Here is an 18,443-nt window from a genome sequence, read left to right on the forward strand (position 1 = left end):
AACACACAGTCTAAGTTCATCTTGAGAAAGCCAACGTGGGAGTAAGAGCCCTGCCGAGGCATGCTGAAAAAGGGTCTGCCCTCCTACCTCCAGGCCCAGGGAAGGAGGGAGGAACAGGGGAAGGAGAGAGAGGACGAGAGGTCTAATGGGGCCAACATGCTGGTTCAGGCAGCACCTAGTATCTGCACAGCTCCAACATGAAAGCGAAGTGTGTTTGTGGGTGTGTGTCGGTGTGTGTATTTACTTATGGGTTAAGGCAGGAAAAATGAAAGACACCAGAACCAGCCAAAGGCTGTGGTAAATGTTTCAGGAAAAAAATGGATGGCCTGAGAGAGTTATTTGGTATAGAATAGCTAAGAAGTGGACACCATCCATGATGGAACACACACATATCTCTATTGCATCCACTTGACTCAAACCCCTAAAGCTAACTTACAACAATGCAGTCCAGAACAGTTACACGTACAACTGCATTCTCCAAACACCATGCATTTAAGGGAACAATGAATGTCAGGAATGGGTCTGAGGGAAAATTGGTTCAAGGAAGCACATTCTAACTGTTTTTTTCTCAGGCTCATGTATAAGGTACGCCAATTATCCCAGAGAACTAGACTTTCTCCAGACTACACCCACAATTAATTGTCGTGGTTGAACAAGGCTCTTTTTTTAACTGAAACACATTCCCCCTAATGTGTCCTTCCACTTACACTCTAATACTTATAGTAGAATAGAGGACAAAAAGGATCATATAAATGGACCCCATTTAGGCCTGATAAGATCCCTTCTCACCTACATCAGGAGCTAAACAGGAGTCTAGCAATAACTACTTGACTCAAACTGATGGAGCCAAAGCCAGCTGGTGCTTTGCTGTATGGTAAGTTATCACAATGAAGTAGTGAGGACATGAGTAGGAGAAGAAAAGGACGAGAAATCACAGGTTCACGTCAGGCAGACCTTTAATAAGTACTGTAGCTCAGTGCTACTCCAGCCTGTCTACCATCGACTCCTTTAGTCAACAGGAGGTTGTTCAGATGTTGTGGGAAAACAATATAGCTAGATTTATGTTGATTTAAAACAATTTTTTTATATTATTTATATTAAACAAACCTCACTGACGGAAGTCCATTAACTCTAGTTCATTATATGACTGTGGTGCCTCGGCCTTCTAAAACGTATCAGACCATGTCAGCCAAAACAACCTTCGAAGTAAAAAAAGATTTATACAACATCCTAGCCAACACCTCGACAGAGAACAGTAACACAAAGTAAATGTAGTAACAATGTCTTGGCACTGAAGATAGTGTCAGAAACAAGATCCTGAAGACAGCCCAGTTCTGATATACAGTAGGGCAAACCTTCCCCCGGACACATGTGAAATATTTTCTCCAGAGGGACAACAAACAAACATAAAGTATGCTGGATGTACCGCCCAGCTCCCACACACATGAATTATGCTGACGCCGCCCTGCCGTAATCAGTGTCCCAACCACGACAGAGGATGGTCAACTCTGTCAGAAAATAAGGTCATAGAAGTGATAAGGACATGAAATTAAGGACTTGGCTGAGCTCATGTGAGAGCACAGTTAAACTAAATTACAGTAAATGCCTGTGATTCACAGGAATGCAGGAAGAAGTGAATACAGCAGCAGGGCAAGATTCCTCCCTCCCGTCCGTATTTCCTTTCCTCAAATTCGGTGAATGCTACACAGTGGATCCCTGGCTTGGTGAGGTGACAATGCACTTGGGCTAATCTAAACAGGACATTGGACGGATGAATCACTCTTTCAGGGCTTGTTCACATTACTCTACATCTTCCCGAGAGGTTTTGAAAGAGACTGGAGACGCTAGATTATTTTGTTTGCGTAAACATGCAGACATCGATAGCTTCGAGACGCCGCCCTTTTTTCTTTTGTCTCTCTCTCTCTCTCTTAATTTAAACAAGCCCTCAGGCTCCTATAGACTGATGCCTCACGTAGCCGTGCTTCACTATGGCCCCCCAGTCGGACACACACAATGACCACGTCGCCGAGGGGAAAAAAGACAGAAAAACACATTATAGGGTGAAAACCCTTACCTCCTTTGGTGTGTCGTATGTGTTAGAACTGTGTCTTTATCTAGGGGTTCTTGGAGGCAGAGGATATCAATGGGCCGTAAAAGTAAAGTAATGTCTAGACTTGGGCTGTACATCATTTATCACCAGGGAGACACGCCAGCAGATGTACCACGTGCGCAGCTGAAAAAACTTTTAAAAATGAACCTTCCAGTAAACCTCGACCCAGCAATGAACATCAGTCGCAGAGTCTCTCCATGCCTCCGCTGTCCGATTCGGGTCCGGGTCTGGGTCCGGGTCTGCGGAGGTGATCGGCAACACATTGTGCGGTCCACAGAAAGGGCCCCATGCCCTCCGTCAAGGCTCTAGAGCCTAAATCACTGCTGACCCCTCCCTCCCCATAATCAGCAGTGGGAGCGGAGACGAGACAACGTCTACAGTGACAAACAGGATGCTGCTCAGTGCTCTGTAACTCCCCTCTGGAACCTCGTTGGTCAGCTGTCCACCTTGTCACAACCGTTCCGCACAGGAAATTCCACTAAGCAAACGGCCCCGGGCCGATAAGAGCCCTGTTGCTGATAACTGTCATCGTTACCACCAACGCCAGAGGGGACAGCGGCATTCCAGATCAAAAACCGTCAGAATGGAGAGGCCGGGCCTCGCTTGCAGTTGCATGGAAGGAACCATGGATGCAGGGGAACGGAGAGGCCGGGCCTACCCGGAGAATGGAGAGTACAGCGGCACACCAAGGTCTTTGGCAATCCAAAGGCAAAGTAAACTTGCAAAATGTCTCGGTGGCCTGTGCAACACAAACCCTAACAAACGAGGCACGAGGGAGTGGCCCTGCTCTGGCTGGGACGTCTGCTGCCTCTAGCTCTTTTATCGGAGTGCCATATGTGTGGCCCTCTCCCTATCCATGCAGTCAGTAGTCAGGGTAGTGTTCAGCAATCCGACACATCCCCAACTTGGACTGCCGAGGACTCTCTCTGGGCTTGTGTGACTCATTCTTCATTCAAACAAGAACCTGGCGGCCTCCACACCTGGCTTTGTGAAGAAAGAACAACGCCACCTCAATACGCAAACATGGAGCTTCACACATAACACGTCTCTGTGTGTCTCCCTGTCACAGTGTAGAGCTCCACTGGGCCAGAATGGGCTGGCCAGAACCGAAACTGGACCTGAGGACCATTACCACTCTGACAACTTGGACAGGGAGAACCTTTTAAAAACCCCGCCTTCAGACGTCCCCCGTAGAATAAGCTTCCACGAGCAGCGGAGTCACCCATAGAGACCGGGGAGGTGGCAGAGGTCACAGTCAGGGATGACTGGTCGTTTGAAGTAGAAGGATTATGCACAGCAGGAATTCACGCATCAGCATTTTGTCATTAGGATTCCTCATTCACTTTACCCTAGCAGGGTGTTGTGCCTTCCCTGACATATTACAATGTGTTTATTCAGGAGACTCTCCTTTCAACACTCATAAAAATCTTATCAAGCGTTATAAAGGTTAATTACGAGGGTGTAACAAAGAAATCAATGTTCCCCTGCAGTACCACACTGACAGAGCCAGGATTCTCTGTTTGTTTCACCCAGGATCTAAATTATTAATATAGCTGAATTGAAAATTGCTCTCACAGCTCTGTACATGCTTGCAAGCTCATAAAGTCACAGGGGGAGAATGACATTGTCTCAGTGGAAAAACACTGTTGTAACGCTAGAACAATGCTATTGAGAGAAGCACACAGGAACAACATTAGAATTCAGTAGCCAATATGTGGCCCTCTCAACCCCCTATAGGACAGTCACAGGAAGAGAGAGGCCAGGACGGTTTCTTTCAGCAACTATCTTCGACCCAATCTCCCTGTGCAAATGAGCAAAGCTTTGGGGATTTCTGGCTTTGCATTCCATAATGCAGCAGAGACTAAATGCCTCACAATGCCTGACTGCAGCGAATTCCACACAATGGAGCTTCTCTGTTTCCTCCCTCCCTGACTCTCTCTCTCTGTCTCTCTCTCTCTTTCTCTCTCTCTAATATTAATTAGTGGACTCAGTGTTGCAGCTCCGACCACCAGGTTATTAAGTCAACCTAGTAAGGCGTTACGGACTGCACCTGGAAGACTTGCTCATTCTAAGTCACAAATCAAGGCCCCCTTGTATGAATGGGGGGTTCCCTGCTCAACTGCCACCCCACCCCCATTTAACTGCTAGGAACCACCCTCTTACCAAGCTGGCCAGTCAGTCGACCTCTAACCACTCAGTCAGTCTTATCACACTTCATTCCGATCAACCAGCAGCTATAGCGCCCTATCAAGTTTCTATTGAAGATCAGGTGACAAGCCTTTTTTTCTGCCATTTGTTGATTCAGGCGAAACCTTTGACCCGAAATTAATTGAGCCTGTGAAAGAAAACCAAAGAATGAGCCTTGAAAGAAAGGACATGAAAAAATAAATGTTCACAAGGGTTTGTTTGTAGTAATGTCGTTAAAAACTCCACATCCACCGCAGGGAGCGAGAGTGAAAACACCAAGAAAGGAGCCCGTTTGAGCACTAAACATTACATAAAGGAAACCAGGCCATAGTGAGCTACTTTATGAGCTAGCACACTGACACATTTACAACGGGCAGACTCCTTGTTGCCATAGTGCTGCCCATGTGTTTATAATAAGGGTTCATTTTCACAACGTGCAACACATTTCTGCTGTGGGCGCCAGACCATGTGACAACACGCGGGGTCCCACATCGACAAATTAAATGACATAAATAACCAGCCATCTAACTACGAATGATTCAATATCAAAACAGTCTCCAAAAACTCATGCAGCAATGCACAAGCATCGCTCACCTGAGAGCCTCTCATTTTCAGTGTTTCCTGTCATTTAAATATCACTGGATTAATTGCATTGACCCTTTCCCACTCCTGCTTGGAACCATTCTGAGACACTGTGTGCTTTGTGACATGGCATATTGTTACGCTGGAGGTTGGGTCAACTGTAGCCAAGTGGAGAGGCACCAGGTCATGTTCCCACACGCTGCCCCCTTCAGATGTTGCTTAGCCAGTATCAAAAGATCTAACGTGCCGGCCTAAATCAGCACCACTAGGAAGCACTGTTGACAACAGGGCACATGAACTTGTTGACTTTGGCAAATCTTGACTCTTGGGATTTCTTGGACCAGACAGTGTTTCTCAACTACCCAGTTACCCAGTGTTGGTTATTCTTGTTATCACAAATGGAACTGTTTGTGGCCAACCTCCACATCCATTATTGCCATTGTCATTTGACCTCTTAGATCAATAAGCTGTTTTCACCTAGATCCCTGGCTTTTTGCTTTTGCATTTAATACCTAGAAGGACAGCCATTTCTGAGATACTTAAACTGGCGTGCCAGAAATTGAAGATCCTGCCATGCGGACAGTCAGTAAAAGATCACCTGATTCAAAATCCCTAACCCCTGTACACATGGGGTGGTGTACTTAAATTGGCTACTGAGTGCAGCCAAAACGTTATTTGGATAATCAATCTTGCATCACAGACTATCAATAACATTTACAGTATCTCACAAAAGTGAGTACACCCCTCCCATTTTTGGAAATACTTGAGTATATCTTTTCATGTGACAACAATGAAGAAATGACACTTTGCTACAATGTAAAGTAGTGAGTGTACAGCTTGTATAACAGTGTACATTTGCTGTTCCCTCAAAATAACACAACACACAGCCATTAATGTCCAAACCACTGGCAACAAAAGTGAGTACACCCCTAAGTGGAAATGTCCAAATACTACCACTAACTCTACTACCACTAACCCCAAACCTCATCCTATCTCGAACCTTAATGACTGTCAGCAGCTCATGTCTTTCTTTATATAATACAGAAAAATGTACACATTAGATGTGGTGAAATGAAAAGAAACAGTTGAATAATAATGATACTTTTTATTGATTTTACGAACAATTGCCCGTTTCAATCGCTAGGGCAGGGCTGCCCAACCCTGTTCCTAGAGAGCTTATGTCCTGGAGCTTAACGCCCTGTCAAGCATACTTGATTCAATAAATGAGCTGTACGGAAGCTAAATCAGGTAAATAATAACAGGACGGTAGGTCTCTAGGAACAGGCTTGGGCAGCCCTGCACTACGTTAAACAGGTCAATGGAACTTGAATAACATAAATGCAGTGTAAACGTGACGGACAGATTACTGAGGGATTGAGCATCTCCTTTGAGTTCAATCATTTTCTTTCCCATTTTGAGCCATATTGTTTGGCTCAAAAAAGACTACGAAAAGAAAAAAAAAGACTACCAAGAGAAAAAAAAAGACTACCAATTTCTAAATGCTACCAAGCTCTACATACAGGTTATAGCATTTCGCATTCACATTGACCTGTGGATATACAGTATGTATAATCTAGGGCCAAATATTTATATTTGAATATCCTTTTCCTCACACACTTGTTCAGTTATGCCCGATAACATGACAACAAGCGGGATGAATCATTAATAAGTCCAGAAAGCACACTTAAACACAGGCAGGTCTAGACAGAGCAGGTCTTTTGGTGTAGGTTCACTCCGGCATGTACATATGAAAACACCAGTTTTGCAGAACGTCTACACTGCACTTGAACTTGAACACAAATGTTGTCATGTCAGTGCCTCAGAGATTTATGCATTTTCAAAAATGATTTGTTTTTTTCACCATACTCCACATTTATAAGGGTATTTTTATTATTGTAAAAAAGAAAATACATCGTAAAAATACTAAACTGAAATATCATAATGGAATAAATCTCTGCTGCCCTGGTATTTGCAGTTTAGCTAAGGTGTATCTAATGACCTTCAATATCCCAACCTGGGATAAATTCTACTGATTCACATGTTTCTGTACATTTTACAAAGCAAAATCTCTACCATGAGCACAGAAGATCACTCAAAACTGTCAACGTTGTGTAAAGACAAAATCTCTGTGTGACAACAACATCCCAAGCAACTCCACACATCTGGCCTGTATGTCAGGGTGGCAAGCCATTTCTAAAGAATGTCAGATTGAATCCTTTTTGTATGCCACAAAAACACTCAAGAGATTCCACAGAAGATTAAAAAACTTTTTTGTTTTGGCGTAAACCCATCACGCCACATCACCCAATGAACACCACCCCTACTGTGAAGCATGTATCGACATACCATGTTATGTGGATGTTTCTCATCATCAGTGACTGGAGCACCTGGCAGGTTAGAAGGGGAAGTTACATGAGCAATGTAAGGCAAAGTCCGAGAGGAAAGTCCAGGAAAGCTGGAACTTCATCATTTGGGAGGACAATAACCCAGAGCAAAAAAAGCACCAAAGCTACAGTGGAGTTGGCAAGGTATAAATTGGTAAATGTCCTTGCGTCGCCAAAGGTCAAACCTAATCCATTTGACAGTGTGAAGATCACTGTTCAACAATGCTCCCCAAGGCACTTGACACAACTTAAACAGTTTTGTAGTGAAGAACGCTAAGATAAACCAAATCTAGGAGTTGGTAGAGACCTATCGCACCCAACTCACAGCTGTAATTACTGTCAAAAGTATATTTTCAAAATGTTCCTGAAAAGATGGTCCACCTATTATCAATGAATTATCAATATACATTCTAAATCTATATGCAAAAAAAACATTTTAAGACATAAGACATTAAGATATTTTGTTTAAATTGAAACAAAAAGAAAATGTATGAGTGCAATGAAAGAAATAATGTTACTCTAAATTTTATATCGGAATTCCCACCAAAATCTCATAATTTCTCTGAACATTATGTGCTGTAATATGAAATAAGAAATTATAGAAATGTTGAGTGTTGCTACTTTATACACAGCAGCATTTCTTGTAAAAGACATCAAGACATACTTTACAATTACAAGACAAGGCAGTTTGCATGTGTCTTTGTGTTGAAATTTGTCCTTGCAGAGCTTTAGTAGGCGGAAGAGTTAGCATCAACAACCGTGGGTCTGTGGTCAGTAAGGCTAAGAGGACTAATGAGAAAATGTTGGCAAAATGGAGCTGACAATGTGAAAGTAATAATTTCTCCATCTTTGGAAATCCCAGAGTAGATGTACAGCATGTCTTCAGTGAGTAAGGGTAATTTAATCCAATGCCTCCACAGACAGTCCCCAGAGACAACAGCTGAAAAACAAATGTGTGCCAGCAAAGACATGGGAAAAAAAGTTATTACTTGAAAAAAAATATATACTTTGTCCGTGAAAGAAAACGTGAGCAACGAGCACAGGTGAAAACAGCTATGTCTGTTTCAAATCCTCCATCACGTTCCAGTTCCAGATCTGACTACAGATCTGCAGCACTCACATCAGTCAGCATGAAAACATGAACACCATCATCCCAGAAGTACAAGAAAAACCCTCCCAGCTGAATGTATCCAGCCAGCTCCATTATTCAGTCACTTCCTGATCAACAGGACACAACACAGGAAGAAGGATAGGCTCTCACCTTCTCTACTGCCCTAGACCAACGACTGTAACTCCAACATCATAACACTCCAGTCCACAGATTACACCACACACGAGGATTCTCACTGAGGGTGATGGTTCAGGTACCATGGATAAGTCAGACAAAACCATGGAGGCAGGACGAGCTCACAACTTCAGGTGAAATTGCACAGAAGAAGTACCACTTCTGATGTAAAATATTTTACAGTAAATCCAGATTCGGTTTGGTTCATGGTTGTCTTCTTTTCCAAAAAGTTGAAGGGCAGGCGGCAGCACTAATCAATCATCACCAAGCGATGCATCCAACTGAACACTTTCTTTCCCTAAGCGGTGGTTCTCAACAACTAGCTGTGTGTCTCACGCAGAAGAGGACAATGCTCATTACATCATCATCCAACTGAACACTTTCTTTCCCTAAGCGGTGGTTCTCAACAACTAGCTGTGTGTCTCATGCAGAAGAGGACAATGCTCATTACATCATCAGGACAACTTTCCCCAGATCAAGGTGCCTAAAAACTGTAAACTATTGCTGCTCTATACTGCGCTCTATAAACTGCTAACCCTCCCTGAATCTACATGAACTATCCGTTTAATGTAAATGTCTACTTCAACTGGAAAGCCATGTACAGTATTTTAACCGCCTCGTACCCCATTTCCTCACATGCTCATAACCCGTGTTGTGTACCCATGTCGTGTACACATTGTGTATTCTGTTCTTATAAGTTGTCTGCCACCAGCTGCAGGACTACACAAAGTCCTGGTTGTGTGTGTGAGTAATAGCATTAATAGCATTTGAAGGTGATTTAGATTCTAAAATATAGTTTTTCTCCCTGCCCTTTCAGGAAGCAAGGCGAAGACAGACATTGAGAGTTTCAATATATTCTCACAGAACGCACTGACGTTCTGAGAGCCTATCCATGTACAAAGCAATGGTATGTTTGTTTTTAACGCCAAGTGGTTAGGCCAGCGTCCCTAAATTCCCTCAGGAGTTGACATCAGTAGAAAGGCACGCATTACACATACTGATTTGACTGACTAGCGTTTAGATACACACGCCACATTAGACCTGGGGTCAGTCCGAGCCCCTGCTTCTGCCCCAGCTGGGCCTCTGGCACGAAGCTGCCTGACCTGCAGCAACCAACCAAAATGGTCCACTAATGAAATCCATCACAGGAGAGAGAGCCGGGGAGGGGCTCAAACGTTTAGAGAGGGAAAGCAAGGGCAAGAGCGGGGAAGAGCGGACAAGAGCAAGACAAAGACAAGAGGACACTGTGGATGAAGGGAGAAACAAAAATGGAGAGGATATAAAGAAAGAGGGAGAGACAGAGAAAAGAGAATGAGAGGTTTGCTGAGGAGTTGATTTCAGACAATAACAAAATACTTTCCAACAGCTCTGAGGAGCCTGGTAGCAGAACATCTGACAGCAGCGCTCCATGATGATGACGATGAGGAGGAGTGTCCACGTCAAGACGGGCACCACCAGGTCAGGAATCCAATGCATAAATATTTAGAGCCTAGCAAGCCAGCCTCGCCACAAAACCACATTTTTCAATAGCATTAAACAGCCAATTTTACCCAAAGCAACTTACTGTCATGTGTGCAAACAATCCACGTGTGGCCCCAGCGAGATTCAAACCTACCATCTTTGGAACAAAGATCCATGCAGGACCACAACTGAACCTGTATATACACACACACACACACACACACAACAACCCTACTTGTCTTCTGCCCACTCACTTCAGGCCCCAGTACTAACAGCAAACCATCAGCTGGCGCCCAGGGTCAGAGGAACCACTGTTCCGGTCATGGTACTGTGGCAGAGTGCTTACATGAGGAACAGATTTAAAGAGTGGAATTTTAAACCTCCATAAGGGATCCATAAAGCCTTGACGAAGTCTCAGACACGAGATCGGTGTCATAACATGGATCTATGCAAACGCAAAGCTGTCTCTCCTGTTCAAAGGAGTTGACTGGAACCAAACCATCACTGCAGTAGAAAAGAGACTCGATGTGACTTGGTGGCCAGGCAGACCACATATTCTGGGAGACAAGTAATCTCCACATTCAAGCAGTTTTTCAAAACAACGCTCAGGTTCCGTGGTGCGGTGCCTTGCCAGTCTGAAGACCAGCAGTGTGTGCACCGCTTACAGCGGCGTAATTGGGGCGAGCCTTGTAGGCTAGCTACATTCATGTCCTGACAGGAATGAGCACAGGCCATCAGGGCAAGGCTGCTGAGTCAGTTAGACCCCTCTGGGCGTGTGAAAACATTGCCGCACGTTTGATGCACAGAACACTCAAAGGAGAAAGGAGACCTGGATAATAACATTCCAGAGGGCAGAGGAAAAGCTCATAATGCAGAATTTGAAGAGGCGGCAGAGCTCTGTCCAGGCTCCAGGACTGGGCCGACGGTTCCCCATTTACCTATGGCCCTGGGCTTGCCTACAGATGTTAGGGGGGATTAATGCTATGCATGCTGCCCCCATCGTTAAAGACTGGCTGAGTTGTTCCTTTGTGCCCCACTGCCTGTGTGAATGAAGGTCTTTATTTGCACAGATGCATGCGGGTCAGGGGAAACCAGGCAAAATCAAATGGGTCAATTTAAACTAGAGGAACATATTCCAGAGATTGGACTGTTCTGTAGCTCCAGGGCTGTGCGTGTGTTTGTTCTGCCTGGCTGTTCGCTGGATCTTTCAGTTTTTGCCTGCCTTCACCAAAAAAGAACCAAAATCCTGTTTGACCTGTGACCTTTGGAAGTACACAAGACCTTTCATATATAATAAGTGCCACTACTTTTGACGGCACCAGTGATACCATATATTGTGCTTAAGACCCTTATCTGGAACTCAGAGAGTTTGACCGACCTATTCCTGCCTACCAACCTGAACCTGATTCCTGTTCTCTATGAAGCCAAAGACCAATTAATTACAATATTAGACAGCGATATGCTGCATAGATCATCACTAAAACATTCCATATTGGTCAATGGCCATCTACTTACAGAGATGCCTATAAAAGCTTATCTATAACATACCATATTCACTGAGTGCATCGAGGAAAACTCAGCCCATGGTGGCGTTTCTCACTATGCTCGCACCATTATAGTCCTACAACAAAGACATACAGTGTGATTCAACTATCTGTGGCTGATTTCAATTGCTGTCTTCGACTTCTGATATCAGAACGCTTAGCGCAGTCACTGGCAGGTGTCAAGGTTGTCTTGGAAGTTCATAAAGGCAATATGTTCCATGATCTGCTGTCGACTACGCTCTATTGACCGATGTCTTTGTCCTGGTTTACGTAATGAAGATAGCTGTCTTGAACAAAAAGTTTACCTATTGTTTTATTTTTAGTTTGTAAAATGAATGATATAAAACTAAATCTTAGGTATATGATAATCCTAAATTGCAAATTCGATAGGAGACATGTCAAAACGAATATACTATCCTTGCAACTTTGAATAGGCTATGGACAACCGGAATGGAGATCTGGTCCCGAAGAGGATCTCTCTTCTGATCCTGCTTCCTCAACTGTGGTTTTAATTAAGGTAGCCTAAGATAACTGCAATGTTTAAATGATAATAAACGTTGCTCATCATTGTATATTGCATGGCTAAACCACTTGGGTTGCTTTTAGGCTACTCCAGCAATCAGTGCATTCGTTCTGTTCACTCCATAGAGTAATTTACTTTTCCCGGTAGATAGAATGAATGTTACTTACAGGATGGTCGTCGAAGGAGCAACTGCAGGTACGGTTTCCAGGTTTAAATGCATACATCTCACGGTGGTACGAAAACACAAACACCGGCTTGGACAAGAAATGACAGCCTGTGGGCCACTGGATACCAAAATCAGTGCCACTGACACTAAAAATTTGGAAAAGAGTTGGTCAGTCCACATCGCCATTGCTAGGGAGTCAGCAGTGTTGAGAACACACCGCCAGCTACCCCTCTCGCTGACTAACCTCGGTTGAGTTGAGGAATTCTTCTGGCTGAGACCCGCTCCCTCCCTCCAAGCAAAGAAAAAGACAGAGAGATGGCCTACTACTGTAAACAGAAAGAAAATAGGGCACTGTCACAAATATTACTAGAGGGGAGCGAGCTAAGCCAATTATGAAAATGTGTCAATGTTGAACTGAAAGAAATACCAGTTAAGTAAAAATGATACTCTGTTGTATGCCAAAAGATTTAATACTGCAATTGTTTTGAAGAACATTGTTTAATTGTGCACACAAAATAGGACAAATTGATAAAATGTCGGTATTCGGATGATTAGTTGAGCTATGCATATTATCAAATACTTTTAATAATATTATAAAATAAAAAGGAGCCTTTGGGTAAAAAATAATTTAGTTACAAAAAAAGGACTGGATAAACTCAATACTTTGACATTATTTGGAACATGATAGGTATATGATTAGCATTGGATTAATTATTAAAATCAGATTATATTTTTCTCTGAAAAACTATTATAAATCAACAATAGGACTACAAATATATTATAAAACGTGTATAGACCTATATTAGATTATTCAGTACCCTCTAAAATAATTGCACTCCTTGGTAAAGATTGCACACCTTGGCTTAAAGGGTTATAAAATGTAATTCTCTTTCATCAGCTTGATCTTAAACAAAAATGTATTGAGAGAATTCTAATCTTTAACTAAAAGAAAGACAAATTCTTCATGAATGAATACATGTTTTTGTTTAAAAAACACATTTCCTGACATTGGCACCCCTGCGGTTGGCATTTTGTACTTTGTGCACCCTCCCCTTGAAAAATAACAGCACTCTGTCTAATTTAATGTTTGCTGAGGTGGGAGAACCCAGCAAGGGATCTGAGAGCATTCATGCAGAATTTCACCAGATCCTTCAGTGTTCTTGGTCCTTGCTTGTGGACTTTACTCTTAGCTCACACATCGGGTTTTCAGAGGTGCTTAAGTCAGGGTCCTGGGATGGCCATTGTATCTGAAACTAAAAAAGCATTACATCCATTGGAAGATAATTCTATTCAATTTAGATAATGCCTATTTGTAGCTGGTGCCAATGATTGTGACACGTTTTTGAGAAAAAAAATATTTGAACAGTTTCACCTCAATTAATGATTACATTTCTCCCAGATTTTGAATGTAAGATCAAGCTGATAAATAAAATTGCAATTGTTCATTGTCTTTTTTGCTCGTATTTCCCAGTGGGTTAAATCATTTTGGAAGGCACTGAATTTGTTGTGAATGGTCATGTGACTCCTACAAGCTTCCAATCACACCACACTACTCAACTCCTTAATTCTTTTCGGTATCTAAGTTTCATACTCACTCCTACCTAGTTCATTTCATTCAAATAACATCCCAGCGTTTGCTGACCTTGCTTATCCTCACCTCCCCCATCACTATGTTATTTAGGTCTGTATCTGCCCACAGCGGAGATCAACAGCATCACACTGTACGGTCCGCATAAAGGGGTTTTGACTTGACTGCCACTTGCCCTCCTCTCAGCTCCTACCTGACTCTACACCTAAAAAGCCTGCATGCAATATCATTTTTGGCCCCTCCCACCCTGTCACTCAGTGTTCCAAGAAATCTGTTCCTGCAGGTGGAGGGCAGGCAGTCATGACCAAGAAAATACCAAAAGCTAAACAGTTCCTTTTCCCCATGCTGTGGCCCTTACTAATTCAGTAATCTTACCCACAGAGATGCTACCCACATCAAGCCACTTCCTAACTGTAAACTGCTAATAAAACAGTTGTTTTATACAGCACTATTCTACAGCCTAAACTCTGCCCGCCTTCCTAGATTTAGATATAGTAAATGCATATGCTTTGTAGACTGAACTGTAAATGTGCACGATAGATATATGTATACACACATTTATAGGTAATAGGTTTTCTGCTAATGCGCGTTCATCTCATATGCTCACCGTTTGTCTACTGTCATTTAATGCATGTCAATTCTTTAATCAGATTTGGATTTTCTGTGACATATATGTTGTCTGACACTTGCAGCTCATTTAAAATTCTTAAAAATAAAGTAAATGTACTTAGCAAATTAAGACGTTTCTGATTCTGACATGGAGCATATGAAAGCTTAAACAACCACAAAGACTAAACAACCTACTGGCCTTACAAGCCCAAAAATCGTGGATAGGTTATTGTACCCCTCAACCTCAGTTTGCTTTCTGTGTGTGAAATAAAGCAGATGGATATGTCAAAATCATCAATGCCTTCTGACCAACGTCCCATTGGGGGTAACGATGTCCTGAGTATTATAGCGAACAGCTTCATATAGTCACTACTGCGTTTTAATATGCAATAATACATACATTTGGCAAAAACAAATATATGTTGAAGTGGGTTATGGTTAGACACATTGCATTTTTATTTGAGTAACAACAGGGACAGCCAGGAAATGTGGTATATAAAATGGTTTCTTACACCCCACCCTAGTACAGTGATCTGTCCTGCCATCTGCTGGTTGTTATGGGGTATGACATTGATGAATACCCAGTACTCCAGAGTAAAACCCTACCCTGTATGGATGTCAAAATCCTACGTGAAACGTTATCCTAAGAAATCTTATTTCAAAACATCAGAGGTTTGTCCTGGAATATAAACCGTTTGTATATCATGGAAACCCATGGGAATAAATACAGCCTTTCTCGGAATGAAACACTAGGGCTCCAAGAACATTGGGGTTTCCCACTAAATTGTTAGTATGGGGTAAGAAGGAAGACTGGCCATCACAGCTTACAGCCCCGTGGCAACACAATATTTTCTTTATTCAGAGTAAGATGTGTCAACATCCAGCATGACAAAAATTGTACAAAGTTCACAATTTAAAAATGAAATATCACAGCAACTTGTGATCTCACACATTTATAGCAAAATTAAAATGTCAACAAATCCATGCTGTGTAGTACAAAAATAAATTAAACTTCAGTTCCACAGAGAGCACAATAGTTTATACAAAATCCTGTCTTTGTTAATGATTACCTAAATCAACCTCAAAATGAACATGTTAGAATAAATAAACTCTGATGAATTCACAATAATTTATATGAAAATTCAGCATTCTAATGCGACACATTTCGTGTTCCCTATTTAAATAGTCACAGATATGTAACTTTTTTTCAAATTTGATAATATGTAACGTACCAACGATAGATGAGCAGCCGGTTTGTGCTTTGAATCCCTTTCCATTGTATTGATAATGAAAATTAAGTCAAAAACTTATATTAGCCATTACTCTACGGAAAGCATTACTATATTGGCAAAAAGCTTCAGACACAATGCTGTGGAGAAAGGCATAATGCAGTCTTTGACGATGTAGCCCTAAACAAGGACGTAGAAGTACAATAGCTGAGATCGGGTGAACGACAAGCACCTTTGCGTTTAGCTCCGAAAAAGGCAAATTCTGAACATGGTCGCTAAAAACTAATAGCACAACAGAAGGAAGGAGCGCAGACAGACATGAAACTGCATCACCCCATTTAGAGTTCAACAAGAAGAGGTCATTTCCCACTCTCCAAGCCAATGTAAAAACATTGTACTTTCCTTTTTTTAACTTTTAATTGATTGAGTATTTAATTTGTACAGTGATTAGACATAAAGTGCTGCTGGGGATTATTTTGTATTGATATAGCATACCAAAATGAAATAGAATTCACTACTACTGGTATGACTATGATAATCGTTTCTGATTCAAATCCCTGTCGTCTCCTTCAGTGGTACAAATTCGTCACCTAGTGGCTCCTAGCAGTTAATTTCACCAATTGTGTGCTAAAGGAACACCTGGTAATTGCACGCCGCCGCATGTTAAGATACTATCTTCAGGACAAGTGCAAATGGTCTACTGGCACATAAGTGGGGACAATGACCCTGTAAGTCCAGCTCTCTCTCATACGCGTGTATAAATACTCTTTTACAAAAACCTCCTTACTCAGTGTTCAGGCTCTCGTGTACTGCTTTAGTTCCTGTAAAAACATCAAAACATGGAAACGAAGGTGTCCCTGTGCAAAATCGTATGTAAGGAAAGTGGAACTCATAAAGCATCTTTCATCTTTAAAACTGAATGTCCAACTTTTTTAAATATTTTGTTTTTTGTATTAAAAGATTTATATAAAAATGTATATTTTACATACAGTAAAAAGATTCATTTGTTTCCCCCCAAATGTTTACAAACAAGTAATTGCATACCGAAACATATTCTTCATGTAGATTGTATCCCATATCTAGAAACATATGATTTAGCTATATATTGCTGAGACATTGCCAGATTCTAGCAACAGAAATTTTGAAATTCGAAACAGAATGCCAAACGCTAGAATAATGCCTGAATACTCTATTCTGTGCCATTATACACCATCTTGTTGTTGACTGAATGACAATGACAATCTACCAACACAAAAGATCCAGAGTGTATAGTCCTTTGTAGAATGGGGTTTCACCATTGGGTTTCCGTGTGATGATGTTTACAATAAAACTGTAACATTTATACAAACATCAAGTCAGTTTCTTTCCAAACTCATTTACTACACCAATTAAAAATGCCCCCACTTACTGCTGTCAACCTTTAAAAAAGACTAAGAATTGTTCAAGCATTGTTAAAACAAAAAAGATTGGCAACCCGGTCTTGCTGTTCCCACATCTGCACACAAGAAGAAAAAAAAAAAAATCAGTGTAATTTCAAAATCATCCAGTGAGGAAAAGAAATCTTGAAAAGTAGCTACGTCCTTTGAGTTCATCATTGCTTTAGCTTTTTTCCACTGTCCATGGCAGCCTTTTCATCTAAAATGCTTCATCATCAAGCATTATAAGTGAGTTAATGTCCTATGTCATATAGTATACTGTTCAGAAATATACACAAAAATTGTGCATAAATGAGCAGCTAGAAACATTACATCACATTATGCCAGCTCATAAGGTATGAAAACGTACAAAATGTGAATGTCTTCAAAAATCATTCTGCCATTTACTATTTTTTTTCTTTAACGCAAGACCAAAAAAAATTGTTATGAAGTTTTCTAAGCATAACACTCTTTTTTTTTATTCAAATCAATATCTAACACTGTATGAGAAGTTACAGAAGAAAAAAAAAAACGAGGCATCATCCCATCATGTCACTTCTAGTTATTTCCTGTGGATGTTGTTTTCCTTCACTCCTCTGAGAAAGAAGCTCTGTCATTTGCTGGGCTAATTAGCGGGCTGGGCTACACTTGGATTCCTTGCACCGCTTGTTTGATGTTTTCCAGCAGGGCTTTGTTCTCTGGGTTCTGGTACTGATCCTGGTTAGTGTACATGTCTGTTAGCGTGGTCACATATGCATCAAAGCTCTGATCGCTGATCGGCTCCTGTGGAACATTTAAAGAGCACCACAATTAGGTTATAGGGAACCCATAGAGAATTAGTGAACAGAAAACAAACTAAATCTAGCCAGTGATAACAAAACCACTTGGAACTAACTCTTCTCTAAACTGGCCCTGTTAAAGGTCCTTTTCATATTAGATGGCTCTATGAACAATAATGTGCCTTGCTAGAGTAAAAAGACTGTGAAATTGTGGTTGTAGACAAAGAGGATCCACACAGAGGAGGGTACAGTATCATGCAGGAACGTCCACAGTGGGAAGAGAGGGTCATGCTGTGGCATCTTTAGGCGTTTTATGTTTATGCACTACGTAACTATGTGAACTATCCCGTTGCCAAAACAAGCTTTTTCCACCAATCACTATGGCTGTAAAGATTTAAATGAAACACAGTGGATGTGATTCAGGATGCAAATCACATCAAGACCAGGGAAAAGATATGGTCACATGAATAAAATCCAAACGGACATGAGAAAGACAGCATGGAGACATGAATGGGAGAGATTCCGAACCAGACAGAGCACTAACTATACTCTACTGTACTATGAGGGCTGCAGAGAGAGCA

General features: G+C 41.7%; 2 protein-coding genes across 11 annotated transcripts in view; both read right to left on the reverse strand.

The window, feature by feature from the left end:
• The window catches only part of LOC105015755 (peroxidasin homolog), a 50,125-nt gene extending 37,580 nt beyond the window's left edge, over positions 1 to 12,545 (reverse strand). The window contains exon 1 of the mRNA XM_010879126.5: positions 12,244 to 12,545. Within this exon, the coding sequence (XP_010877428.2) occupies positions 12,244 to 12,428 (185 nt within the window). The 5' untranslated portion in view covers positions 12,429 to 12,545. The remainder of the gene's footprint in view (positions 1 to 12,243) is intronic.
• A 2,430-nt stretch (positions 12,546 to 14,975) lies between these two features.
• myt1lb (myelin transcription factor 1-like, b) overlaps positions 14,976 to 18,443 on the reverse strand; it is a 103,933-nt gene continuing 100,465 nt past the window's right edge. For all 10 annotated transcript variants that reach the window (XM_010879128.4, XM_010879136.3, XM_010879135.3 and 7 more), the window contains one exon: positions 14,976 to 17,866. In XM_010879128.4, coding sequence (XP_010877430.2) covers positions 17,726 to 17,866 — 141 coding nt within the window. In that variant the 3' untranslated portion in view covers positions 14,976 to 17,725. The remainder of the gene's footprint in view (positions 17,867 to 18,443) is intronic.

The sequence above is a fragment of the Esox lucius genome, chromosome 15 (genome assembly GCF_011004845.1).
Source record: "Esox lucius isolate fEsoLuc1 chromosome 15, fEsoLuc1.pri, whole genome shotgun sequence".
Lineage (NCBI taxonomy): Eukaryota > Metazoa > Chordata > Actinopteri > Esociformes > Esocidae > Esox > Esox lucius.